At 49.2% G+C, this 24015-nt stretch overlaps 1 protein-coding gene across 2 annotated transcripts in view; it reads right to left on the reverse strand.

Annotated features, from left to right (window-relative positions):
* The window catches only part of SEPTIN8 (septin 8), a 37896-nt gene extending 15766 nt beyond the window's left edge, over positions 1–22130 (reverse strand). The window contains exons 1-4 of one of the 2 annotated variants that reach the window (XM_055717735.1): positions 21967–22130; positions 5069–5183; positions 2842–3037; positions 1980–2166 (exon numbers count right to left, since the gene is read on the reverse strand). In XM_055717735.1, coding sequence (XP_055573710.1) covers positions 1980–2166; positions 2842–3037; positions 5069–5183; positions 21967–21996 — 528 coding nt within the window. In that variant the 5' untranslated portion in view covers positions 21997–22130. Of the gene's footprint in view, positions 1–1979; positions 3038–5068; positions 5184–21966 lie in introns of both variants that reach the window. The other variant, XM_055717734.1, reaches the window with a different exon arrangement.
* Positions 22131–24015: the final 1885 nt, after the last annotated feature.

Below are 24015 nucleotides of genomic sequence, written 5' to 3' on the forward strand. Positions count from 1 at the left end.
TGCCTCTGATACACCTTTCGTTTCCACGGGCTCCATTCTTCAACCGTAAAACAAAGGCCACCAGCCACACAAAGCTTTGCAAGAGGAAAGCTGGGGTCAGGTGCGCTCACACGGCTGCAGATGCGAGTCAGCACGTCACCCCCTTGCTCAGGCACGGTAACCGCTCGGTCACCAGTCCGGAGCAGGCAGAAAGCTGCCCGGGGTTTGCCAACACCCCACTTCGCTCTGCCCATGCGCTGGCCCCCAAGCACAAACGGTCCATGTGCACTGGGAAAGGGGCACAGCACCACCATGCACAAATCTTTAAGGAGCGCCTGGAAAGCACCTGGATGTCCTGGGATGACACCAATGCAGAAATGCAACATAAATCACTGACACCAAGAAAACATCAATGGGCTCTACTTGCTTATTCATTCCCACATGCCTGCTTGTGCGAGGCCACTGCATCATGAAATCCAAGATGTTCTCACACTATGGTAAGAAGAGAGATGAGAGCAAAGGGATAAAATGACTCCAGAGAGGACTATTGAAGTGGAAGTTTAGAAGTATAAAAGGCTTGCGTGTGCAAAAAGTTCTCATCTCTGCACAAGTACAAAGGATTTATTTTGGTACTACCCAAGGACCACATTAAAGGCAGCCACAGGGAGATGTGAAAAGTAGGGAATGCAGAAGTAAAGGAAGAGAAAAGCTTTGTGGGACCACCAGCGCCAAGGGGAATCGTGCAAAAGCTTTCCTCCAAACATATTTCTGGGAACACGTAATGCTGGCACTGCACCAAGAGACAAGAGTTTCTTAAGGGAAAGTTTTCAGATACCCGATGAAGTCAGTGTAACAGCCACCACGGTTACAAACAGCCCACTGCAATGGGAACCCAGTGCCTGCTCTGGAGTGGGGCCAAGGAAAAGCAGGCCAACAGCCCTGGGTGGCGAGGGCAAACAGCAGGAGCTCTGCGAGGGGGAACTCTACCCACCAGGACAGTCTGATAGAGCTGCACATGGACAACAGCCAGAGCACAGAGCATTCCTTCAATGGAGTCCAGGGGATACCTGGTTACTGTAGGGTCCCAGCTGCCTTGCCTGCCCTCTCTGCAGGCTGATCAGCATCTGCCATCTGAAAGGAACCACTTGCTGGTAAAATCCTGCTCTGAAAGATAGGAAATTCTTGCAAAGAAGAAATTATGCTGCCACTAGTGACCTCTGAAGCCTCCTGCAGCTCCCTGGAAGCCAGCTGGAACAACCAAGAGCATGTCAGAAACCTCCTCCGAGCTGCAGGAATAGCAGTGGTAGCCAATTAAGTAACCCACTGCCCCCTAAGGCAGAAGATAATATGCACAAGGAAACCCAGCCAGACCCTCTCACAACCCACTTTTAGGATTCCTATGACCTGGAAAATTTCTCACCATATTTACATTTTCAGAAGATCTCCTATCCAGATCATATGGCACTACCACCACCACGCACTCCCTGTGTTCCAGCATGCACAGCCAACGCTTCTTGGCAGCCCTCGTCTCCTCTGCACTGACCACCTTGGGATGCCTACAGTTTTGGTGGCTCTGAGCCCCTTTGTCCCTGCTGACATGTCAGGACACCAAAGGTGACTCCACAGTTCCCACAGTTCAACGGCAGGAGCTGGAATGCACCCTCACCTGCGCACCTGTAAAGAGCAGCTAATAAAGTTGCAGCTGATGGCTTTGATCAATAGGAACAAATCTGGGTAAGCCTCTTACAGCAACGGACGCTCTAGACTTTATACAGCTAGCTGGAAAACGGGTTTTTCGCCTGACATTTTTCAGGAAAGCCAGTGAGAAAAAAAGCACAAGACCTCAGCAACCACCAGGGCAGATGAAGTTTTACCTGAGTCCTAAAAATGGCTCAGCTAATATGCACGAAGGAGTCCAGCACTTAAATGGAAGGAACAAAACCTTCTGCATGACAACCAACAGCAGCATTACCACTTCCAGAAAGAGGGACCACCCTTACCTTGCTGTCCAGCTTCTTCATTGTCACCAAGTCCAAAGACTTGAGCGAGTGCCCAGTTGGGGTGATGAAGTACAGGCAGACGTGAATCCTCGTGTCATGATAGTTGAAGAGAGATCGGCGGATTTTCAGCTCTTCTTGCAAATAGTTTTCAAACTGCGTATCAATGTACTCAACTATCGGCCTGTAACTAAAACCATACCATTAGCAAGCCAGATACTGGAGTTCAAATGTAAACAATTCAAAGGCTTAAGGAGTTCTCTTGGACACACCATGATATCACTTAAAAAGTAGTTATAAGACTCACACAGTTTAGCTGTACAACAGGGAAGTGTGTCATTTACACACAGACCTTTAGAATCCAAAGGCTGCTGGAGTCTCCTGAAGCTGTACTGCAAAGTCTAAGGACAGTGGAGCATGGAAGGACAACTACTTCCCCAGATCAGACTTTGCCCAGATCTCAGGGCTGAGCCATCTGGCTTCAACAATGCAACATGACCAAGGAGAGACCTTGGAGCCCCAGAAAGCCTCTACCTGAAGCTTGAACAAGATGTCTGTGTAATTAAATGAGACAGATCCAGAGACACTGATCATTGCCAGCACAGATAATTCCCAAGCTGGCACCAAGGACAGCTTGTTAACTGCTCACGCTCCTGGAGGACACCATTCTTTGCTGGGAAGACCTCCTGTGACCTTTTTGGCTCCTCACCCAACTCCCTCAACACTCAGTCCCCAGAAACGGAGCTACTCCATTAACAGAAACATGGACACCTCTTCTGCAACACTGCAGGCAGGGCTGCAGGCAGGCCATGTCTAAGCATTAGAGGCAAGCCCAGAAACGCCAAGCAGATGGCACGAGACCTGCCTTTCATCTTTGTTTATCTGATCCCCAAATCCAACCGCATCCACAATTGTTAGCTTCAGGTGGACATTGCTCTCCTGCAGGTCGTAGGTCCGTGGCCGCAAGCAAACTGCACTCTCATAGTGACTGGCTTCCTCCGTCTCGAATGTGGTATTGAAGAGGGTATTCATTAGCGTGGATTTCCCAATGCCGGTCTCACCTAGGAAGGAGAAATCATCAGCTCACTGCAGCATGAATTTGTCACAGGTACTTCAAAAGAACATTAATGACAGAGCAGAACTAAATTATACTGTGAAAGGTTACTACAAATTGCTTTTGGACAGACATGTAATTGTCTAGCTGCATTCTTGAACGCCTCCCAGACTTAATGCAAAGCTAACAGAGCGCTTTGGTCCTGTCTCCCCAGCGAGGGCCATACAGCACAGCAAAACACACTATTTTCCTCTCCATGTACCCTGGCTTTGCTTGGGATCTTGCACCAGAGAAGCTGGGGAGAGCACAATTTTAGTAGTCTTTTGAGCCTTCAGATGAGGAGGAGTAAAACTCAGCTGCTCCCACTGACAAGAACTATCTGAGACAGTTGTTGGATGTCCCAAACACAGCAATAGCTCCAGGTAACTGCAGATCAGCACGAAGTGATGAGTGTCTGGCACGATCTGGAGGGGACAGGCAAGTCCGACAATGAGGTTTCCTCTCACATCTGGAATGAATACCTCGTGGTGCTCAGAACAGCGCAGAGGCACACACCGCTTTCTACCAGCTGTGGCTGAGTTGGGCAAGGAAATAAAGCCAGCCTGGTGCTCCAGATAAATCTGAAAGGAGTCACATGGAGAACTCACTACTGATGTAAGCCACATTCTCCTGTGCAGTTGTGGGCACAGCTGGAAGCAGGATCTGGCAAACAGGGATACAAGGTTTTCTTTCTTTCCTCTTGACCAAAAAAAAAAGCATTAATTTCTTCCAGATGAGTGTTTCACAAATGCATGCTCATCTGGCCATACTAAGAGTATCCATTCTGGTGTGCCCAAGAATGGCACTAATTAAAAACATACTGCTCTCTGCTGCAATTACCCTTCTGCTAAGGAACAAGCCTATGAAGTTCAACTGTGATTCTAGCCATGCTTTTTGCTTGTGGTTTGGATATTCAGAAGTGGCTAGGCATGGCACAAGCACCTTGCAAGAGCTGTCAGCGTTTCGCTGCACAGTCTACACAAAGCCATACTCTCTTCAGGCAGACTGAGGGCCAGGCAGGAGTTGCTGCCTCTAGATCTATTTCTGCTGGTTTAGCAGGTTACGGTACTTTAGGCCTGATACACAATACAAGAACCAGCCGAAGTAAAAATAATGCTTATCTCATCACTGGAAGGAATTGGTTTCTAGATCATGTCAATATCAAAATTAAAAAGTGTAACAAGGTTATTTTAAAAAGTCAGCACCTCGCACCGGCTCATAATCTTCAAGATAAATACTTTACAATCAATAAAACCAGGAACGCTCCACTCCCTCTCCCTTTCCTAGCACAGGGATGGTCATGCTTCAAGCCCTTTGACCCACGCTGGGAAAGCATCAACCAGGCACAGCCCCCAACGCAAACCTCTTATCCCCCACTTTGGGGTGCAGGCTCACACTCAGACATGACCGAATTATCAGCAGCAGCTCTCAGCTAACCGCTGCATCTGACTGCATCTGCTTGCACACCGTATCCACCAAGAAGCTGCTCATGCCAGCCACCCCAGTTTGCAAATGGAAGTGCTTAATTTGCCACACACAGCCTTCCCTTAACGCTTCCTATTGCACAGCTGTCACAGTGAAGGAGATGCCCAACACCTCGCTGATTACAGGAATTCTTCCGGTTTGCCCCACAAGGCTCAGTCACTTGGCCCTCCCTGCTGCTCTCTGCAGCTTCTGCACCTGCACGGGTAGCTCAGCTCAGAGCAGGGCTGGACAGTCCCACACCCATTTCCTCCCCTACCCCCCTCACCAAAACTCTAATTTTGGGTAACAATCTCCAATAGTCACTTGTGAAAGTCACAACTCAGAAGCATCAAGCTCCAGAGAGTTGAAGTTCACTGAGAAAAAAAAAAAGTGTTTATTTAAATAGTTAGGCATTTCTGACTTGCTTAAAGTCTCTGCCAAGCCCCATGGCACAGCAGGACACACAAGAAATCCTGGTCCCAACCTCACCGCGCTGCCAGCTCAGCCCACGTCTGCTGCAGAGGACTGTGCTCACCCACACAGAGGATGTTGAAGCTGAAGCCTTGTGTGACAGACTTGCTGACCAGCTGATCGGGGAGGCTGTCGAAGCCAACATGGCCCCCCAGGGAAAGGTTCCTCTTCTCTTCGTTCTGGTAGGGGGAAGAAGCCAGATTAGCAAACTGCATAAAGATGGCAAGTCAGACTGATGAGAGGAACCACCAAGCCCAAGAAACAAGCACCCTCCCGGGCACTGCATAACCTCCAGCCCAAATGAGCTTGTGTTTTGGCACACCACAGCACAAACCCACCGCCAGCAACAGAAAAGAGGGGGAAATACTCATCTTCAGGGGGAATTGGGAGAACTAAGCTACCAGGCTACAAAGAAAACACTAGCATAGACTTCAGCTACATACAGCTGGGAGAGATTAGCAAAGGAAACCCCACCACCATGTGATTTAGCACTCAATTTCTCCTTGTCCTTTTTTATTCCACTTTCTTAAAAACTCCCGCACCAAATTCGGCTTGACAGATTTTGTGTTTTCCCCCAAGTACTCCATATTTTTCCTTTGCTACTGCCATAAGCAGCATGGTTTTGTTTGCTTAGGCATTCAGGGGTGCTCGTCGCACAGGCAGGGTGAGGAATCCTCTTGCTTTACCATCTGTGACCACAGTTTTCCACCGTTTCTCTGCTGTTCCTGTTCCTGCCTCCCCTCTATGCACTTTGCTCTTCCTTCTGTCTCTTCCTCCCCCAGAGGAGGATGAAGCTGATCACCTGTAGGAAGCTTTGCTTAGGAACTAAGACAATAAACATCTGAGGAGAAACAGGTCTATGCCCCGTGTTATACAGAAAGGCAGATCAGATCAGATCAGCTATAAAGTCCAGAAGAGAGGAGTTGACAGAAGGGTAAGTGCTGTTTCTAGCAAAGAACAGGAGAGTTTGGCTTTGCACAAGTATTTCAACAGACACTGCCACCTCTACACAGCCAAGCAACACTGTTTGAACCCAGAGACCAGACCACCATCCAGCAGCCTCTCCGGCATACTTATCCTTCCATGGAGATGCAAAGATAGATTATTTCAGAGCGTGATTAATCCACACTCACAGCTTATTTGGCAAACGGCTGTTTTTCTTCTTCACCAGCACACAGTAGAAGATGGGGATGGCAAGAGTGCCTGCCCTTTGCCTGGCTCTGGTTCTTCTGTCTGTCCCTGACAATTTGGACTTAATGTCCCAGCACTAAGACTGCAAGACAAGCATACCAAGAAGAGCCTAAGCTGGCTGTCAAACTTCACATTAACTCAAGAGGAAAATACAAGAAATGAGATGATAAGCCTTGCATATTGTTCTATGCCTGCAATAAGATTGCTAATCAAAAAGCAAACCTTTTTCCAACTGCAGCTCGAGTCAAAGCCTCCTGTAGTTCTGCCTTTGGTAGAACAAATATTCTCAGCTTCGTAAACTAAAGCATTTCAATCACAAGAACAACTTGTGAACAGCTGAAGCAGCTCCTATGCCTCACATGCAAACCTTCTGGCTGCCCTGGCTAGCACTTGTTACCAGCTTTCAGCTGATTTAGCCCAGCGTTCTCCCAAGGGACTCCCCCTGGAAACCCAACCGAATCGCAGCTGGGCCCCTGCGATCAATTCCGTGTCATCCCATCAGGATCGATCGAGCTCACTAACTAAGCAGAAACAGCAATCATTTTAAGTTTTCCTGTGGGAGAGATGGCATCAATTACGGTTTTAAGGTGGACAGGAGTTTAGGTGAATTAAAAAAGGCCCCTAAGACAGGGAAACTTCCAAGTTAAACTTTCTTTCATTCATCTGTCACCATGCAGAGATGCCAAAGCTCAGATTAACACCTCTGCAGGGACAGATCCAGACTCCAGCTGCGGGAACAGTCCCCAGCACACAGGGAGAAAGGTGAGTCCGTGCTGATCCAGGCAGCTGAATGCTGACCTGCGGATCCAGGACAGGACGGTGCAGCTGTGCAGGGAAGGGAACTGCACCGCATGTGTGCTGCAAAGGGCTCAGAGCTGCAGAGGTTTGGTTTTCCTCTTAAGGAGGAGACTATCACAAGGTGCAGGAAGCCACTGTGTGCATCGGCAGAGCTTGTGGGGCTTCCTCAGGCTCTCAGCCCCCACTTCTCCTCTACCCCATGCCCCCCCCCGAGCCACCACCTCACATAGCTTCAAAGACCAGTTCCCAGCACTGCACCACAGTGACAGCCAAGCACGCCGCTCCCACAGAAAGTCACCCGGTTTGATGGTTACACTTTGTGTCTTTTCATTTTAAATAATAAACAAAAAAACAAGCAAACAAAAACACAAACCAGAAGCCTGGGATGACATTTTGGATGGGAAATAAATAAAGGCTGGCGATGGCTATGATTAGGCTGAGAGTGCCCAAGGCTGGGAGGAGGTTTCCAGGCAACAGGCAGCACCACTGCTCGCAATTTTAAAATAGGCTCCAGCTAGGCAAGGCTGCATTGAGAACTCAGTCATGCTTCAGCCGGAGGAAACCCAAACGCATTTGCACAGGGCTTTCTTTTTCTCTTCTTTTTTTGGCGTTCAGTTGCTGTTCATTACGGGACAAGAATACTTACTCAAAACCGCTCGCCATCTCTTAAAGCTGCTCAACCAACGAGCCAAACTTCAGTGAAATATTTTTGTCAGTGACCTTGAAATGCATTTTCCTTGTTTTTTTTTACCTGTAAGCAGCGATAATAATCTAGTTCAAGACAATGCCAATACCAAAGCTAAAAAACATTTGCTGTGCTTGCAGCATGTTCAGCTGTCATTCAGCTTCCAAAAGGATTTTGCTGTTGTTGCTGTGTTAGGACAAACAACGGCAACAACTGCTGGAAAGTAATAACGCAAAGAAAAAGAACCGGGAAAAAAAGTCCTTCTGTTTTATTCTTTCCCTCCAAACCATTGAGCTTAGAAACCTGACAGCCTTGTGACTGCAACTAATTTTTCTGCTCACTTGCATTGTTTGGTGCATTGACCTGCCCTGCAGAGGAACCCACCCACCATCCTGATGAGCAGCCACCTGCACTTCTTCCTGCACCTACCTGCAGCTGATCTGCAAATCTCACCCCCAATGACTAACCCTTTTGGCCCGCTCCCACTCACCCAGGGTAGCTGAAGGACAGCTTGATACGGTTCACCTGCTAGTGAAGACAACAAAGTCACACTCAAAATTGAATTCTTTCCAGCAGAAGCAGCCAGCCCACAAGAGTCAGCATAAATAACCAATCCAGAATAGAAATGCTGCAATAAATAAGGGTAATGTAATAAAAAAAAGTAATGCAGCAAGGGGGGTAAGGGGGTGTTGTTTTTGTTTTAAATAAAAGCTAAGAATTTCAGTAGGAGTTTTGCCACATCTGGTGCCAGCGACACAACTGCCTTGCAGGACAGGCACAGGCAGGTTACGTGGCAGAGATCAGCCATGGCGAGAGCCAGGCAGAAACACAGCCCTGCCCTTTCCAGTTGCACTGGTCTCTGCAACGCTCCTGCCCTCCCCAGCGCCTGGTAAGAATTAGGTCCCTCAGCTCACAGCCTGCCTTCCACCAGACCCCATCCCGGGGCTGCAAATAACCATGAGGCGAGCCAAGCTTTCCCAAAGCCCATTTGATCATTTCGCAACATGATAATTAAGTGTTTGCGATGGCTCCGAGTGCAAACTCCCACCATAAGCAGCCACTTGCAGCCCTGAACATGACTTCTTGGGTCACTAATGGCATCCTATGATGGGCAGCTACCAGGGTTTTACTTTACAGGGAGCCTTGGAACATGCTCTTTGAAGATCTTCTGTGCCTTGAGCTGATCTTCAGGGCTTGAAGCAGAGAGACAAGGGGATAATTTGTATTTTTCATCTGGAATTTCACGGGAAACAACAGATTCATCAGAAAGTCAGAGCAGGATTTATTAATTTTCAGATCCAAAGTCCCTTAAACATTTTCACAGATGCTCTGGCTGGTCCGAGAAGCAGTCTGTCAAGGCAACAGGCACACAAATGACACCTGAGGGCACAGCCACGGGAACAACAGCCATCCCAGAGCGAAATCGATCTTTGGCTCTGGTCTGACAGCTACGTCATGGGACCCTTCTCCTGGCACACAGCAGAAGGACAGACGTGCCCTTGGTAGCACAGATGGCCACACTTAACTGAGCACCACAAGAACTGAAACCAAACCTCCAAACACAGCGCTCCAAACCTGCTGTAAGGCACGAGCCACCCCAGCTCCTGGAAACGGTCCACTGGAGGCTGGGGATGCACAACGGCATGCTGGCCTGTTCCTGTGGCCACACCAGTATAAAGCTGCCCAGGGAACTAAAACCAGCATTTCCAACCCACATCAGCTTCTTCAGCCCATCCACAGCAGGGTCCCACAGACCGTGGCTGTGCAGGACCGTGGGGCTAGGAGGAAGCAAGAGGTGGCATCGCTGCAGGCACGTGTAGCATTGCTGCGGGGACAGGCCACAAACCACATCCGTAGATGATGATATGTTATTTGGCCCTTCATTGCAAGTGAAACAAGAAAAGGCAGCAGAGAAACAGAGAGACCAAATCCAGATCCCTGTCAGAGAGTCAACACAGTACTCACATATTAATTAGGCTCTTCCTAGTAGACAGAGGGATAAAAGAAACCTGTGAGGAGAAGTGGCACAGGCTACAGCATAGACCAGTGTGCCTACAATCCTTTAAAAAATAAAAATCTGATCAATTTCTCTTCATGCTTCACCTCCAAATTGGCATCAGTTTCACTCTACATCATTGCATTTTTTTCAGCAACTTCTTCCAGGAAAAGCAGCTATTTGTCTCTGCCTGCGTGACCCATGGGGGATGCCAGCAGCAAGATCAGCTCCACATCCAGCTGCCCCTCCACTGCAGAGCTCTCCTACCTGGGGCTCCTGGTGCAGAACAGAGTGGCTCACTTAGCTTTTAGATATGCTGGCCCTCCTCTCCTTGCTTTCACTCCAGGAGCAGTATGAACAGAGTGGAATTCAGTCATAAAAGACCATTCTGACATCAGCTGGTTAAAAAAAACCCTAAAAATAAGTCGAGATTTATCACCTTTCAATTAATCTCAACAAGAAATGCTCTTCAGTGACATATGCTTGTGTTTTCTGCTTGAGACAACCCACAGTTTTGTTTTCCTGAATGAAGCAGGTGAAAGCATATGGGTAAACAAAAGCATAACTGAATGCCACCATCATAAATGGTGATATTTATTTTTTTAAAATGTGGGGGTTTTTTTATTATTTTGAACTTGGCATGATGGGAGTTGCAATGTAAATCTTGAGCCCTGCTACAGCAGTCATCAGCGTACAAGACTCCTGGTTTAATACACTGAGGAACAGCACAGCATTTTTCTGTACCCAAGGTGCCTTTTCCTATTTCTACAGCCCAACAAAACGGGAGTGAGAAAGATGAACAGCTGACATTTTCCAAGGCAAAACAGCAAAAGCCTACAGAGGAAAGAGGAGGGGAAAGTCAGTCCTTTCTTCTTTCTGCTAAATGAAAAGGGCTTACACACTTGAGCAATGACCTTCAAGGCAAAGGCACGTGCTGCTCCCAGATGCTCCCTCCAGCACCTTCACACGGCTGACCCGGGCTGTCTCCAAGCTGTGGCCAGGCTGAGGCTCCCCAGACGCCAGCCCCATGCACAGGGGAAGCACAGCCTTTCAGATGAGAGCTTTCTTGTTCCAGGAGCTCACAGGCAGCAGTATTTCAGGTCCCTCTCTTCCTGGGCTTTTGCCATTTACGTTTTTCACACACAGAAAAAATAGCAAGAGGCAACAACACAACATCTACACAGCGCTTTCCCATAGTGCTTCAATTCCCACTACCAAGGCACACTTTTGGTTATGAATTACTCAATCCTGGATGACACCTTGACTTTAAATAATACTGAATCTTCCAGGACTTTGCAGCACAGGTCCCCTTCCAACCTGGGTACCGTCTGTTACCTTCACACCAATGCCTTGCAGTAGCTCTGGATATACCCACGGGCACATCGTTTTGCACTGCGGTAGCACACACATACGTGGAGTCCCGGGATCAGTGTGCCAGGCACCCTGCAATGTGCAGAGCACAGACAGATCCTCTCCTCTCCCATTTACAATCAAATCAAAACAGAAAGATAAAACAGTGCTAGCAGACAGACTGCAGCTCCCCAACCAGTGTGGCTCAGAGACCAGCAAGAGGAAGAGGAGAGAGTGCTCCCATGGGCCCTGCTCCGCACGGCCAAGACACCTTTGGCAGCACTCCCGTGGTGGGACGGAGCGGTCATTGCTCTGCAGGGGCTGGCTCGGCACCCGGCACAGCTGGGGACTGCTGTTAGTCACAAAGCTATGACTTCACCGTCTTGATTCCCTGTCCACAATCCACAACAGCAAATGCAACACAGAGACTAACACACATACCAGTGGGGTCTGTAGGATGCTATTCCCTTGCATCCCAAGTGGAAATGCATGGTATCAGGAAATTATTCGGTCCTGATGCAGGAAGTCTCATTTGCAACTGAGCAGAAGGATTGTATGAGCTCTGGCAGAGCAAGCTGGTCCTGTGTACAGGCTCATGGATGCTGACACCCCGAGCAGCCACGCTGCCAGCCACAGGCACTGCCTGGCCCCTTCTCGGACCAGGCAGCTCAGGCAGCAGGACAAGCCAAACTGCCCACAAACCATGGAAGGGGAGGTCTGCTCCAGCACCCCTACCCCAACTGCACAACTGTGTGATGCTGAGGGGACCTCCCCCAAACACCCATCACCACAAGATTTCTTACAGAGGCGGCTGGTTGTTTTATTGTCATTTCACAAGTAAACTGAGTCATGGAGCAGTTAAGTACTTGCCTAGAGACCTTGGCAAACAGCATTGGAAGCCAAATTCAGCTTCTTTGTCCAAGCAGACACTCCCTGGGGCTTGGCCCAGTTTCTCGATTAATGCAGAAAAATCCAGCAGATCACCTCTCTCAGAAGATCCCACCCCATCCCCGAGTACTGGTCAACAAATGCCACTTGACATTTGCAAAGAAACAGCAGCAAGTACAGACTCAAGTTTCCACAAAGAAAACATTCCTTCTGCCAAGCTCAGCAGCTATGGGGCAGTAACAGCAACACCACACCTGACATTTGAAAAGCACCTTTATGGTGTTGGCAACATTCAAAACAGACACTGTCACACATCAAAATATCTTCTTCTTGTACTCACAAGCTAAAGACTGGTGTATTACAGCGTCAATGCATGAACTGGCTCTTTGCACTCTACTAAGCAGAAAGAAATGGCCCAAGAGAAGTGATGAGATCAGATTTGAGGCTGTCTAACAACAGTCAGAGGATGCTGAGCATAGGAAGTCTTAACAGAGGGGCTCAGGGGTAGTAAGCACAACTTCGTTGGTGCCTTAGTGTGCTTCCTTTCATCTCCAGTGCCTTCAGCTGAGGCTGGCCAGCGGAGATCTCAGCACCTTTTAGGCTGAAGTTGTCACATTAGATGCCATCTGATCTCAAGCAGATTTGCAAAGCACAAGCACATACTCAATTCTCAAGTTTTTCAGTTCATCTTAAGCGTGTGCTTAAAATTCCAGCTCCCCATTGTGGAGCAGTGAATAACAGGCTGGGGGAAGAAGAAAGCAAGAAAAAAATAAGGCCACAGAGAAAATTTTAGATGTGGGATTTATGCTGATGTACCACTTGTCTTACAATAGCAACCTGCTATGCTTCAACTTCTCTGCTACCTCTTGCTCCGGCCCGGTCTGGTGGTGGTACGTGGCCAAACCAACAGGACACATCTGAGATGGTGTAAGCAACTCTGCCTTCGCTATGCCTGTGCAGGGAGGGCAACAGTGTTTTCCTCACTGCAGCAGCCCTAAAGAACTGTAAATGCCCAACGCTGCTGCTCTTGCCAGCAACAGCAGGGCAAAGCCCCGTGGCTGTCACTTCCTTCTCTTTTCCAACACAGAGCTCAGCCACGTCTGAGCCATCCCTCCACGTACACGACACTACATCAGCCAGTCATCTCCAGTAGCTGCACGCTCACAAGCTCCCAGCCCACACTGAAGTCTCCCAATAAAAACCTAAAACGCTAAAACAACACAATTCCCAGCCCCCCTTTAAACCGCTCTCCTAAGAATGCCAAGAATTTTCCCAGACACTTGAGCCTTTATTCATATCCCTCCTGGCTCCCAGCTGCACTCCAGGCAGGCAAAAACATCACTGAAGAAACCAGATACGGAGTCACCACCAAGACAAGCCAGATAAATATGAAAGCCACTTTACATTAGAGGCAAGATGACTCAAAAGCTAAGGATCTCTCTTTTAGGGCTGACTAAAGGTTACATTGCCTGAAGTGGTACCTTTCTTGAAAGCTTTTGGACCCATTTTTATGAGACCAGCAAGCGCATTGCAAAGAGCAATTCTCAACATCTTGGGAAAACAAGAATTAAAAAAAAAAAAAAAAAAAAAAAAAAAAAATCACTGGTCCAGTATCAGTGTTTCACAATGTCTCATGTGCCCCAGGCTAGTCTTGGGGAAGAAAAAGCTCTGATGCACACCTGTAAAAACCCAGCGTGCTGAACACACACTGTAGTCACCTACCCATGAGAAGGTGGACTAGGATTCAAGTGAGAAAGCGAAACTCCTTTTGAGAGAGGAACTCCTCAGGCAAACTCCTTAGCTGCTTTTCTGAATCGAAGCCATGGTGCCAAAGCAGTGTTTTGATTCCTGCGGCACACCTTGTACTGATGATGTCCCAGCAATACACTGGACGCCAAGCACACCCAGCAGCAGGGATCTGCACGCGCAACATACCCCCTTCTGCATCAGCCCACTTGCTTTAACATTTGCAAGTAGACAGCTGAACTGCAGGCACTGCCTTTAGCTTGCTCCAGTCCCAGCAGCCTTTCCTCCTTTAAAGAAGAAAACAAAAAAACCAAACAAACCACAACACAAAATAAAAACTCTACACACATCTACAGAATCAAATTAATTGGCACAGGCTTAAAACATCAGTTTTTGCTGATGTTCAGAGCCAAGTTTGAAGGGAGAGTAAAGCTTCCCATCTTTTCTTGTACAACATACATCCAAGATGATACATTCACAGCCTGTGAATGCAACATCAGTTTTAATTTTCTGCAAACAAACTGACTGTTTCTGGCTTAAATTCCTCTGACTTTTTACACTAAAAGCAAAATTCCCATATGCTTCCTTTCCTTAAGGTGTTATTTACTGATTTCCCTATAACAGTTATGAAGCCTAATTAATTAATCTGGGGTCTTTCTTAATTAAGAAAGGATAAAACATGCAGTTTGTCCCTATCACAAGTACTGGATAAGAGTTTACAAAGGAGCCAAACAGGATTTGTCAGGCATTATGCACACAATGTTTTGCAAACATGAATGCTGCCTTTGAGAATAAGGAAAGTTGGTTAAAACAGAGAAAACTATGGAACCAAAAATGAGAGACATTTCCTCCAAAATGACCTTAAAGGATGAGAAAGTTCAGCTTCTCATCAGCCTGAGAATTCCACCCCCCATACACTATTCAAAACCAAGAAAGTGAACTCCAAAACACAAACATAACTTTTCCTTCAGTCTGTTTAAAAACAACGCAAAATACAGATAAATGAGAACACACCAGACTACTCTGGTTCATTTCTTTTCAAAATTATTTATTCAAAAGTTGCTGAGGCTTTTAATTTGATGAAACTTCACAATTAACCCTGACAAGAGACTAATCTTATCCACTTATCTAGCTAGAGGCTTTCCCAAGTCCACCCAAGGCAGCAGATGCATTCCCAGCTTGCACTCAACTGATCTGACCAGCAGGATCTCTTCCTTTCCCCACTGTCCTGCCACAAGGAAGAGGAGAATATGGCAAATACAAATGGCTGTGGGACAAAGCCAAGAGAGAAACTGGGTGCTTACCCCTAAGGAGTGGTGCCACAGAAAAGGTTTGGGGCAGTTTAAAAGAAATGTTGAAGAAGGGAAAAGGATCTGGATCCCCATCATGCCGAACAAGCCATGCTGGCTATCAGCCACCAAGATCACTTGTTTTAGTTACCACTTAAAATAAACAGAGCTAATTCCCACATACATTTTCAGAATTTATTGCCTGATTACAATAAATACTATTACTCAGTATATTTTTAGACAAGGAAACAGAGATCTAATGGGAACCCAAGAGTTTTGGTCACCACCATATCCTTTTTCCCCAGTTTGCCTTATGCAACCATCTCACAGGACCTCCACAGACAGCTCTTGCAACTACTGGACAAGTCTCTTTGTGACACTGCCTGGAAGACACCAAAAAGAGAAGGTTTACATAGCACAGCCAGGCAGCCCCAAGAGCTGAACTAGAGTCATTGTGCTAATATGCTGACTGCTCTGTATCCTATTAGCATGCGCCTCCAGAAAGCCTCAAAGTGTATTAGCACAGAACACCTTTAATTTGAAGACTCAAGGCAACAGAAAGGAGAAAACTATCTGAAACACACATTTAGCAAAAAGATAGGCTGAAAGGACGATTCATTCTGTACGAAAATACGGAATAATCCTATATTCATGACTATGAGCTAGAAACACCTTTGCCGCAGAAGCGGAACGTTGGGGGAAGCAGAACGTTCTTGGCAGGCTGGCTCCGACAGCCCTTTTACTGTAGCAGAGCTGAAAGCCAGGATCAACTTGGATGAGAATCCAAGGCCTGGAGCAGCCTGCTGCCAGCGGGGTCTGGACTAGACACCCAGCGCTGCCTCCCTGCCCCACAATCACGGGGCTGCCCGGCACGTACCGGGTACCTGCAGGAACAGACACTATTTGACACTGCCTGGTTGGTCTCCTCTCCCAGCGACCGACCCGAACAACCCTGGCTGTGGCTGCTGCAGGAAGGTTCAGTTTTCCAGTGTGAACACCAGGCGCTCTGGGATCATGCTTCACCCTGGCCCACGGCTGAAGGCATGCCTGTACAGCCCTTTGCAGGCAGACATGAACTCAGCCAAGCAAAAGTCGAGGGACGTGTCCTGCCTCTCTCTTACGGCAGGAGCCAGCCAGAATGCTCCTTGCTGTGGAGGACTCTGGATGCATTCCCCGAATGTTTCCTTGTGCACGTAATGCAGCGGTGGCACAGGCTCATCGCAGCACCTCGTGCGGCAGCAAGGAGCGGACAGGAGCAGCCCCAAGCCCCTCGATGGAAATCCAGCCCAGGCTCGCTCTCTCCACAGCTCCCCGCGACAATCTGGTTTGGAGGCTGTGCAAGCCAGAGAGGGCAAGAGCCCTGAGGCAGGGTGCTCATTGGGAACCGCTGTCTAGCTGTCTGACATCTCTGGAATTTCATGTGTGGGGGAGATGGACACTTTTTGGCTTCACAAAGGAATCTGAACATCTAAACAAAGTGGTGCCTCCACAACCCCGACCCCACAGGCTCTGGTCGACCCGCAAGCTGAGAGCGGTGACCAGGGACATGTCCGGGAGTCCTGCCGTTCTCACCAGCACTGTTCTCCCCCAGCCCTCTGAAAATCTCCACTGTCACCCTGTTTTGGAGGGTGCCAATTCCCTGTCTGGCTCCAATTCTGCATCCAGATGTCACAAGTTGGAGGACAGCATGGCCACTTACAGCAGAGATGAGACTCTGGAAGGAAAGCATGTGGCTGGGACTGAGGAGAAGCAGCTCCTTCAGTATTTTTGTCTCACTTGAGCTGCTCTCAGAGCAGAGGTAGGCTCTCTTACCCGTCTGATACTTTTATGATACGTGAATATGAATGCAAAGCTTCAAGCATAAACCCAGTGCTCGCTGCAGCTACACAGATGTGGGGAAGGGGAGAAACAGGCAGGCTAAGCACGAACACACAGGCTCCCTCTCATCAAAACAGAGGACAGGACATTATTTCTAAGGATTGCAGCTAATCTGAAAGCAGCAGGGCAGCTTCTCCCATCCACAGCCTATAACGTGCCCAGGACATGTTCTGAATAATCAAAGTTAATCATGTAACTGTGCCCCTACCCCATGCAGGCAGGGTGCAAACAGTGTGCCCACACCCTGCATCTCTCCCTCAGTTCCATGGCCTCCCAAATTCCTCCTCTTAATTGCACAACCCAGGAAAAGCCGATTCAGCATCACGCCATTTCTTCCCCTCCCAACCTCCGAGCCAAAGGAGCATGAGAAGGAGACGAGCACAACTGTCATTCCTGCAGACAGAAAAACAGCCCAGTCCCCAGAGTGCTTCGTTTGCATGGTGGTGCCTCGAGACGACAGGACTGGAGACAGTGGGGGCACTCGGCGACAGGGCTGTGTCTCTCCCCGCAGCTGGCGACAGCACTGGTATTCTGCTACAGAAGATATTTAGGGAGCTTTTGGCCTTCCAACAACACTAGAGACTGGCTGACAGCTGCCACCACAGTGCTGATGACAAGCCCTGACACCGTGCCGGCCTCCTGAAAGAGTTATTCTTCAGGCTTTCATTTGTTTTGCCGATGCAGAGGGCACATGCGGCTTCAGCATTCGCCAGCTCACATCCTTCCACCCACTGCCTCAGCGCTCACTGTGATTACGAGCGGTTAAGAGCAGCTTTGGAGCTCCCACGCAGAACAACATGTTGCATCTCTGCTGCAAAAGGAAGAGACGCTCCAGATTCACTGCCAGCAACAGCACCAGAGTGGGGAAAGAAAAAAAAAAAAAATTCTGGGCACATATTTGTTCCCAGCACATATATTCAAAAAAAGTGTTTAACTGTGATGGACTGTGGTTGACCTAATTGGTCCTGCGGTTGAAACAGTCAGAGCTGTCTTCCTGTATGAGCACAGGCAAGCCTCCCAGGGAGGGAACGTGGGGCTTGGAGAGGCAACCACCAATTTGTCTCCTCCAGTGGAGGACCATTTCCTCCATCCCTCCTTCCCAAAAAAGCATACACTATAGGCTGAAGGGCTGGCCAGGGCAGGGAGGGAAAGGGCTGCTCCCACTGGGCTTGCTTCCTGGTGCATGTTACCAGCTTGGAGAAAAATCTGTCACTTCTGTTCCACGCTGCATGGGGGATCATTTGAGTTTTTCCAGGCTAAAGGTAAAATAACTGAACAATAAAAAAGAGACAAGGAAATTTAACCCCAGAACTTCCAAATGGTAACACTGGCTGGGCAAAAAACAGGGCAGGGGGAATGTCCCAACCCAAACCAACGCCAGTTTCCACTGGAACTGAGCCATGGAAATGTTTTCCTTGGGAGTTTGATTAAAAGAAAATGTAAGCCTATGTTTAGGACCTACAGTGGTAAGCCTTGTGGCAACCTCTCTGCCCAGCCATGGCACACAGAGCTGTTCTCAGCCCACTCCTCATGCCCATCTTTCATGGACTGATGTGTAACTCCAGCACACGGAGGAGCTGGTTTAGGCTGTGCAGTCAGTAAGAGAAAAGGAGAGCTTACAGAAAACAGCAGCAGCAGAAATGCATGAAATTTATCACAACACAGGCAGTTACAGCAGAGCTGGGAGCAGGTCACAAGAAGGCAGTGGTGTGTAAACAGGCAACACTTGGATGACCTGCTGAACTGGCCAGACCCCCCCAACTCAGCTGCTTGCTATGACAAAAAAAAAACCCCACCCACCACCATTGTCTGTTTCCAGCGAGGAAGATGTTATTCAGCTTTCCTCTACATAAAGTGGTAGGATTTTTTCATGTAAGATCTTCTAAGGGGCACTAATTTATAGAAAAGCTACCAGTAAAAGCCTAGCTATCAATTACTAACACCAAGGGACATCTTCTCCAGGACTGTGTGTAGACAGCTGTTGCACAACCACACCTCACACACAGCTATGTGCACGCATCCCGCCCTCCCTTCACTTCGCGTCGATGTTCACAAATCCCTCATCCATACACACAGTCACAGCATGCACACAAAGCAATCAACCATAACATTTTCAAAACTTAGAGCATAATGTTAAATCCTTATGTCAGCCTAGCCTTATAGCCGAGGACACCTGTTCCTCCTCACATACATGCATCTCAGAGCACACAGCTGCTCAGTTTAGAGCCCAAGCAACTGCCTTTGCACCTCCAAATCAGACAACGGGTTAATGCAGAGAGTTAATGACAGCATTTTGGGAGGTCGATGGGTTTTATTTAAAAAGAGAGAAAGCAACAGATTTGAGGGCTTCAAAAAGCTTCTCAAAAGCAAGACAGTCTTACAGTCTTGGTCTCACATCTCATCCCATTTACTCTCCTAGGCATCTCTAGTCACTTCTCCCTCACTTCTCCTGCCGTGGCAGCTTTTCTAGCTTTCTCCAGAGCTTCTGCATTTCCTCACTGCATTTCATGCACTCTCTGGCTTCCAGTTGCACGTGGTGGTTGGGCTGTTTCCCACTCAACACAACATCCTTGCTAATACTGCCAGCGTCTGCTCCAGCACACAGTCATCACGTGTGCTAGCTCAGCACTGGCCAGAGCAGGCAATGGAGAAGTTCCGAGCTTTAATGACAAATTGAAGTATTTCATAATTAAACCAAATTTTATCAGCTTGCTTTCCACTCCGGCAGTAACGGTACCGAAGACAACTGGCCCCAGGTACCTAGAAGCAATGCCTGCAGACCAAGCCCTTGAACACTGCAGTCAGTGGCGAATCACATTCTCAGGACAGATCAGCAGAAAACTTCAGTCTCCAGGGGCTGAAGCCAATCTCCCTCACAAGCACTACATTCACAAAAAACAAAGGCAGTCTTGAGCACTGCTGGTGTGATTCTGCTGCCTTAGAGGCAGTTTTCTATGGGCGAGCTTCCTTTCATTTGCTTTTGTTGGTCATTTCCAACAGCAACACTCCAAGAGAACTTTATTTTATTGTGCTGGAGACAGAGGCATTCTGGAGGACTGTACAAGGGAAGCATGCATCTGGGGAGTTTTGAAAACACATTATCCAAACCTAAGGGTCACTACATTCCAGGATGTCAGTGTCAGCTGGACACTTATAAATAGCTTCACCAATCTGAATAGCATGACTTACTGTGTATCAAAAACCTCCTTCAGAGGCTTTTTCAACATTACTTCCCACTGCAGATACAAACAGACAGTAAAAATAAATGAACTTATCATCACCTCTTCTTGGCAGTAAGGAGCTATTCCCACACAGACTTTATGCTCAGGAAACTGAGGCACAGTGATATCAAGTGGCATCAAGGAAGCTGTAAACCCTGCAGAAAGAACAACTCTGAACACCTTAGTAGCAAGGTTTCCATGATGCTGCTGGAGGAACAGCATCAAGAGCTGAGACATGCTGAGGATAAAGGAAAGCACAGCTGGGACTGTCCCCTGCCCTACAACGAGGTGCTGCTCTCCCACCTGCTTCTGCCAGATCCGTGGCTCCAGGCAAAAGGCAAACTAGGCCAAAGGCAAAGATCAGCCGATCACCAGATCTACAGGGCCTGCAGCCCCCTATAAACTCACCCTAGCCGCTTGCACAAAGTAAGCGGATTTTCTCTTAATGGAGTTGGGCACTAAAATCATGTTGGAGCCCAGCCATCTCACCTTGGTGCTCCAAATGAGAGCCAAGCACCTTTGGGAACATTCCCCCCCCCCCATTTCTTTTTTTAAATAAAATTGATGGAGTACTGACGCAAGTACACCAAGCATTCAAGTACCCACACCAAAGAACACAAGATTAAGTTTAATTTTCTCCCAGGCTAGGCAATATTTTAGGTTCCTGTAACACCTAAGAAAACCTGCACAGACACACCAAAAACATCAAAAGTATTTATACACGATACAAACGCAGGAAGAATTGCAGTGAGATTGTTACGGTGTTTCCATTCCTTGCCACTGAGGCTTTACCTTAATCCCCTCTCCCCAGAGTTGAGAAGCATTTACTTTCTTAAGTAAAAGCCCACAATCAATTTTCGTTCATGCAAGTTCTAAGTAAGTCACAGTCTTGCAAATTCATTCTTGAGCTGGAAACTTTTGGGCCAGGATTCAAATAAATGAAGCAGAGTTTGAGATTCTTGGCAAAAAGTAGTTTACAGAGAAAACAGTAGCAGGGACTTGTTTGTGCTCAAACGGCATGCCTATAATTCAGACAACCGCCACTGCTGTTCTCGTTTATTTAGCAATATCACACCAGACATTTTTGACTTTCGAGAGCTATGCTATTTAATGCAGTAAAAACGTTTTTAGCTCTGAAAGACTACAAGACGCATCGCCAAGCTATTTAATTAGCATGGCTTTCCAACAACACCACAAAATTGAAGCGGTAGACAAGTAGATTTACACCGACACAGATTTTCGGCAGATTGACTTCCGATAGCAGTTATACAACATGTGAGCTGCGGGGAGGTGCGGTGCACAGGTCACGCTCCATATTTGCTGTACAGCATTCTCCATACATTGCCTCAGCGACCAGTTAGCCTCGAGGGTTTGCTCTGCCCGTGTCGGCATCGGCGTCTCTCTCACAGTATTACATACACACCGTTAACTTACTCACTGGTTCAGTGCTTAGGTACCAGCGGTATGTAAACAGTTCGTATGTAGGAAGGTCTGACCCTATTTCTTTCTGCCCCTCTGTGCGGGATACTTCGACCCCGCAGACCCAGGGACACTGGCCACCCCCCGGGAGCCCTCTGGCCACCCCAGCAGCCGTCACCAAGGGCTCTCCTCCACACCGCCACCCCGCTGTCAGCACCAGACCGAGCCCGCGGCCTCGCAGCCCCGCAGCAGGACCCTCCCGCAGGGCCGGCCTCGCACCCCGCCAGGCCGGGGACGCCGCCTGGCCCCTCTCCCAGGACCCCCCGCCGCCGGCTCCTCCCGGCTCCCCGCCGCCGCATCCCCCACGCTGCCCCGGCCCCGCCACCGGCTACACGGTTACTAGTAGTACTATTATTTTCCCCCGAGGAAGAAAAAGAGAAAGCGCAAGTTACGTCCCGGGGAGAGCGGGCGGGGGAGCGGGGCCGGCCCGCGGCTGCTCACCGAGAAGCGCTCCAGGTCGGTGGCGGCCATGGCCGGGGCTGGCGCGGCTCTCCCCGCCGCGGGTGGATGCGGCTGAATGGATCCAATATGGCCACTTCCTGGAAACTCCCCTCCGCCCGCCACAGGCACCGCCCGACAGCCCGCCCGGGGCACCGGGGGCCGGGCACCGGCACCGGCGGGGGGCGGGTAGGAGCGGGAGCGGCCCCTCCCACGGCAGGGGGCTGGGAGCGGGGCTGCGGCCGGCCCGCGGCAGGGGGTGGGCTGGCTACGGCCCCGCCGCGGGGGGAGAGGGGCTGCGGGGGGGGGGAGGGGCTGCGGCCCGCCCCTGGGGGTCCCCCCGCCTCCCTGAAGGGGGTTAGGGGTGACAGGGCGCACCGGTGACATCCCGCGGGTGGAGGGGGCTGTGACACGGCCACGCAGCGTCACCCGCGGCACAGAGCAGCCTGACTTCGGCTGTGACAGCAGCGGCAGGAGCATCCTCTGCAGGAGCCAGACCCCCCCAGTCAGACCCGTTTCCCTGTGCGTCCCGGGGAGCCCCCCCAGGCACCGGCGTGTGGCGCTGAGGCAGCCCTGAACGCTCCGCGCCGGGTGCCCAGCGCCCGTGGCCCCTGCGCAGCCCGTCGTTATGGCGAGTTCAAGCAGGCGGCAGAGGCCTGTCAGCCCTTCCCACAGGGAGCAGAAAGCCCGTCCCATCGCCAGCTCCCGCAGCCTCTGTACCCACGAAGGCGCTCGCACTGCACAAGCTGTTAGCACGCAGCGGTTTCTCTTGCTTTGTGGTGCCCTCTGCTGCGGTGCACCCGCTGAGGGACAGCTCACCAGAGCCACGTGTGCTCAGTCGTGCAGCTGGGTCACTGGACCAGACCTACACCTCTAATCTGTCTGCTGCTCTGGTTTTTTCTTAGGCTTTCCCCAGTCTTGCCCATCAGCCACTGTGTCCTCATCTTTGCTCCTCATCCCATCTTTCGGAGCATTGCACACTTCCAGTCGGAGAGCCGAGTTTGGGCAGAGAAATTAAATGCTTCTCCCTACAATGCAGACTCTGCATGGGGAAAGGACTGCTGAGATCATTTTGGACCACCTCAAGAAGAGCAAGCCCTTTTTGCAACCCATTACCCGTGAGAGCTGCAGAAAACCTACTGCCTGCACAGAATGACAGCAGCTACAACGCAGGTCTTGAGGGCACAGCAGAAATCCTCCCAGCAGCTTTGGGCACACTCTCAGCCCTCTCTCTTGGCTGTTGGACGCACACCTGCCTAGCTGAGCTGCTCCCCAAACACCACCCTCAGGGCTGCTTCTCCAGGCAGTGCACGAACCAGCCACAGGGAGAGTTAAGGAATCAAGATAACTTTTGAGTATGGCCTGAGGCTCCATGCTCCCCTCCCCATGCAGGGTCAGAGCCTGCTGCCCCATCTTTGCTGTTGTTGCTGGTGAGGATTGTCCTTCAAGAACCAGTTCGTGGCCTGAACATCCCTAAATTATGCTAGGTGCAGGATGCTAATCTAATCTAACTGCATAATGTAACCACCTCCCACAGAACACACAAGGGAGAGCTTACCGAGAGTAGCTCTGCCCAGCAAACTCTTCCTTGTCTACTCGGGTGCTCCTAGATCACCTGCAACACAAGCTCCAGCCTCCTGCACCAAGGAGAGCCACAAATATAGTCATAACCTAATTACAACACAGCTAAAGCTCCAAGCCCCACCCCAATTACTAAGCAACTGTGCTTAAGTCCCCTTTCCAGTTATTTTTCAAAAGGTTTGCCAAATTCCAACTTTTTGGCAAGATAAGGAAAAGGAAAGATACCAAATACCCCAATTCCTTTCATTCATTGTCCACAAAAGCACAAAAATCCCTGGAGTCCCCTAAAGCAGGAGTGAAGTATTCAAAGACAACCAAACCTCAGCAAACAAATTAAAACAGAAGTTACATCTCATTACAATACTGGATGAGCTGCACTCTCTGTTAACACCTATCTTCTCCCTCACCTGCTATTTGTGATCTGAACAAAGCTCTCTTGCTCCTACGGTAATATAAATACATGAGATCACA

This window comes from Falco cherrug, chromosome 8 (assembly GCF_023634085.1).
Source record: "Falco cherrug isolate bFalChe1 chromosome 8, bFalChe1.pri, whole genome shotgun sequence".
Lineage (NCBI taxonomy): Eukaryota > Metazoa > Chordata > Aves > Falconiformes > Falconidae > Falco > Falco cherrug.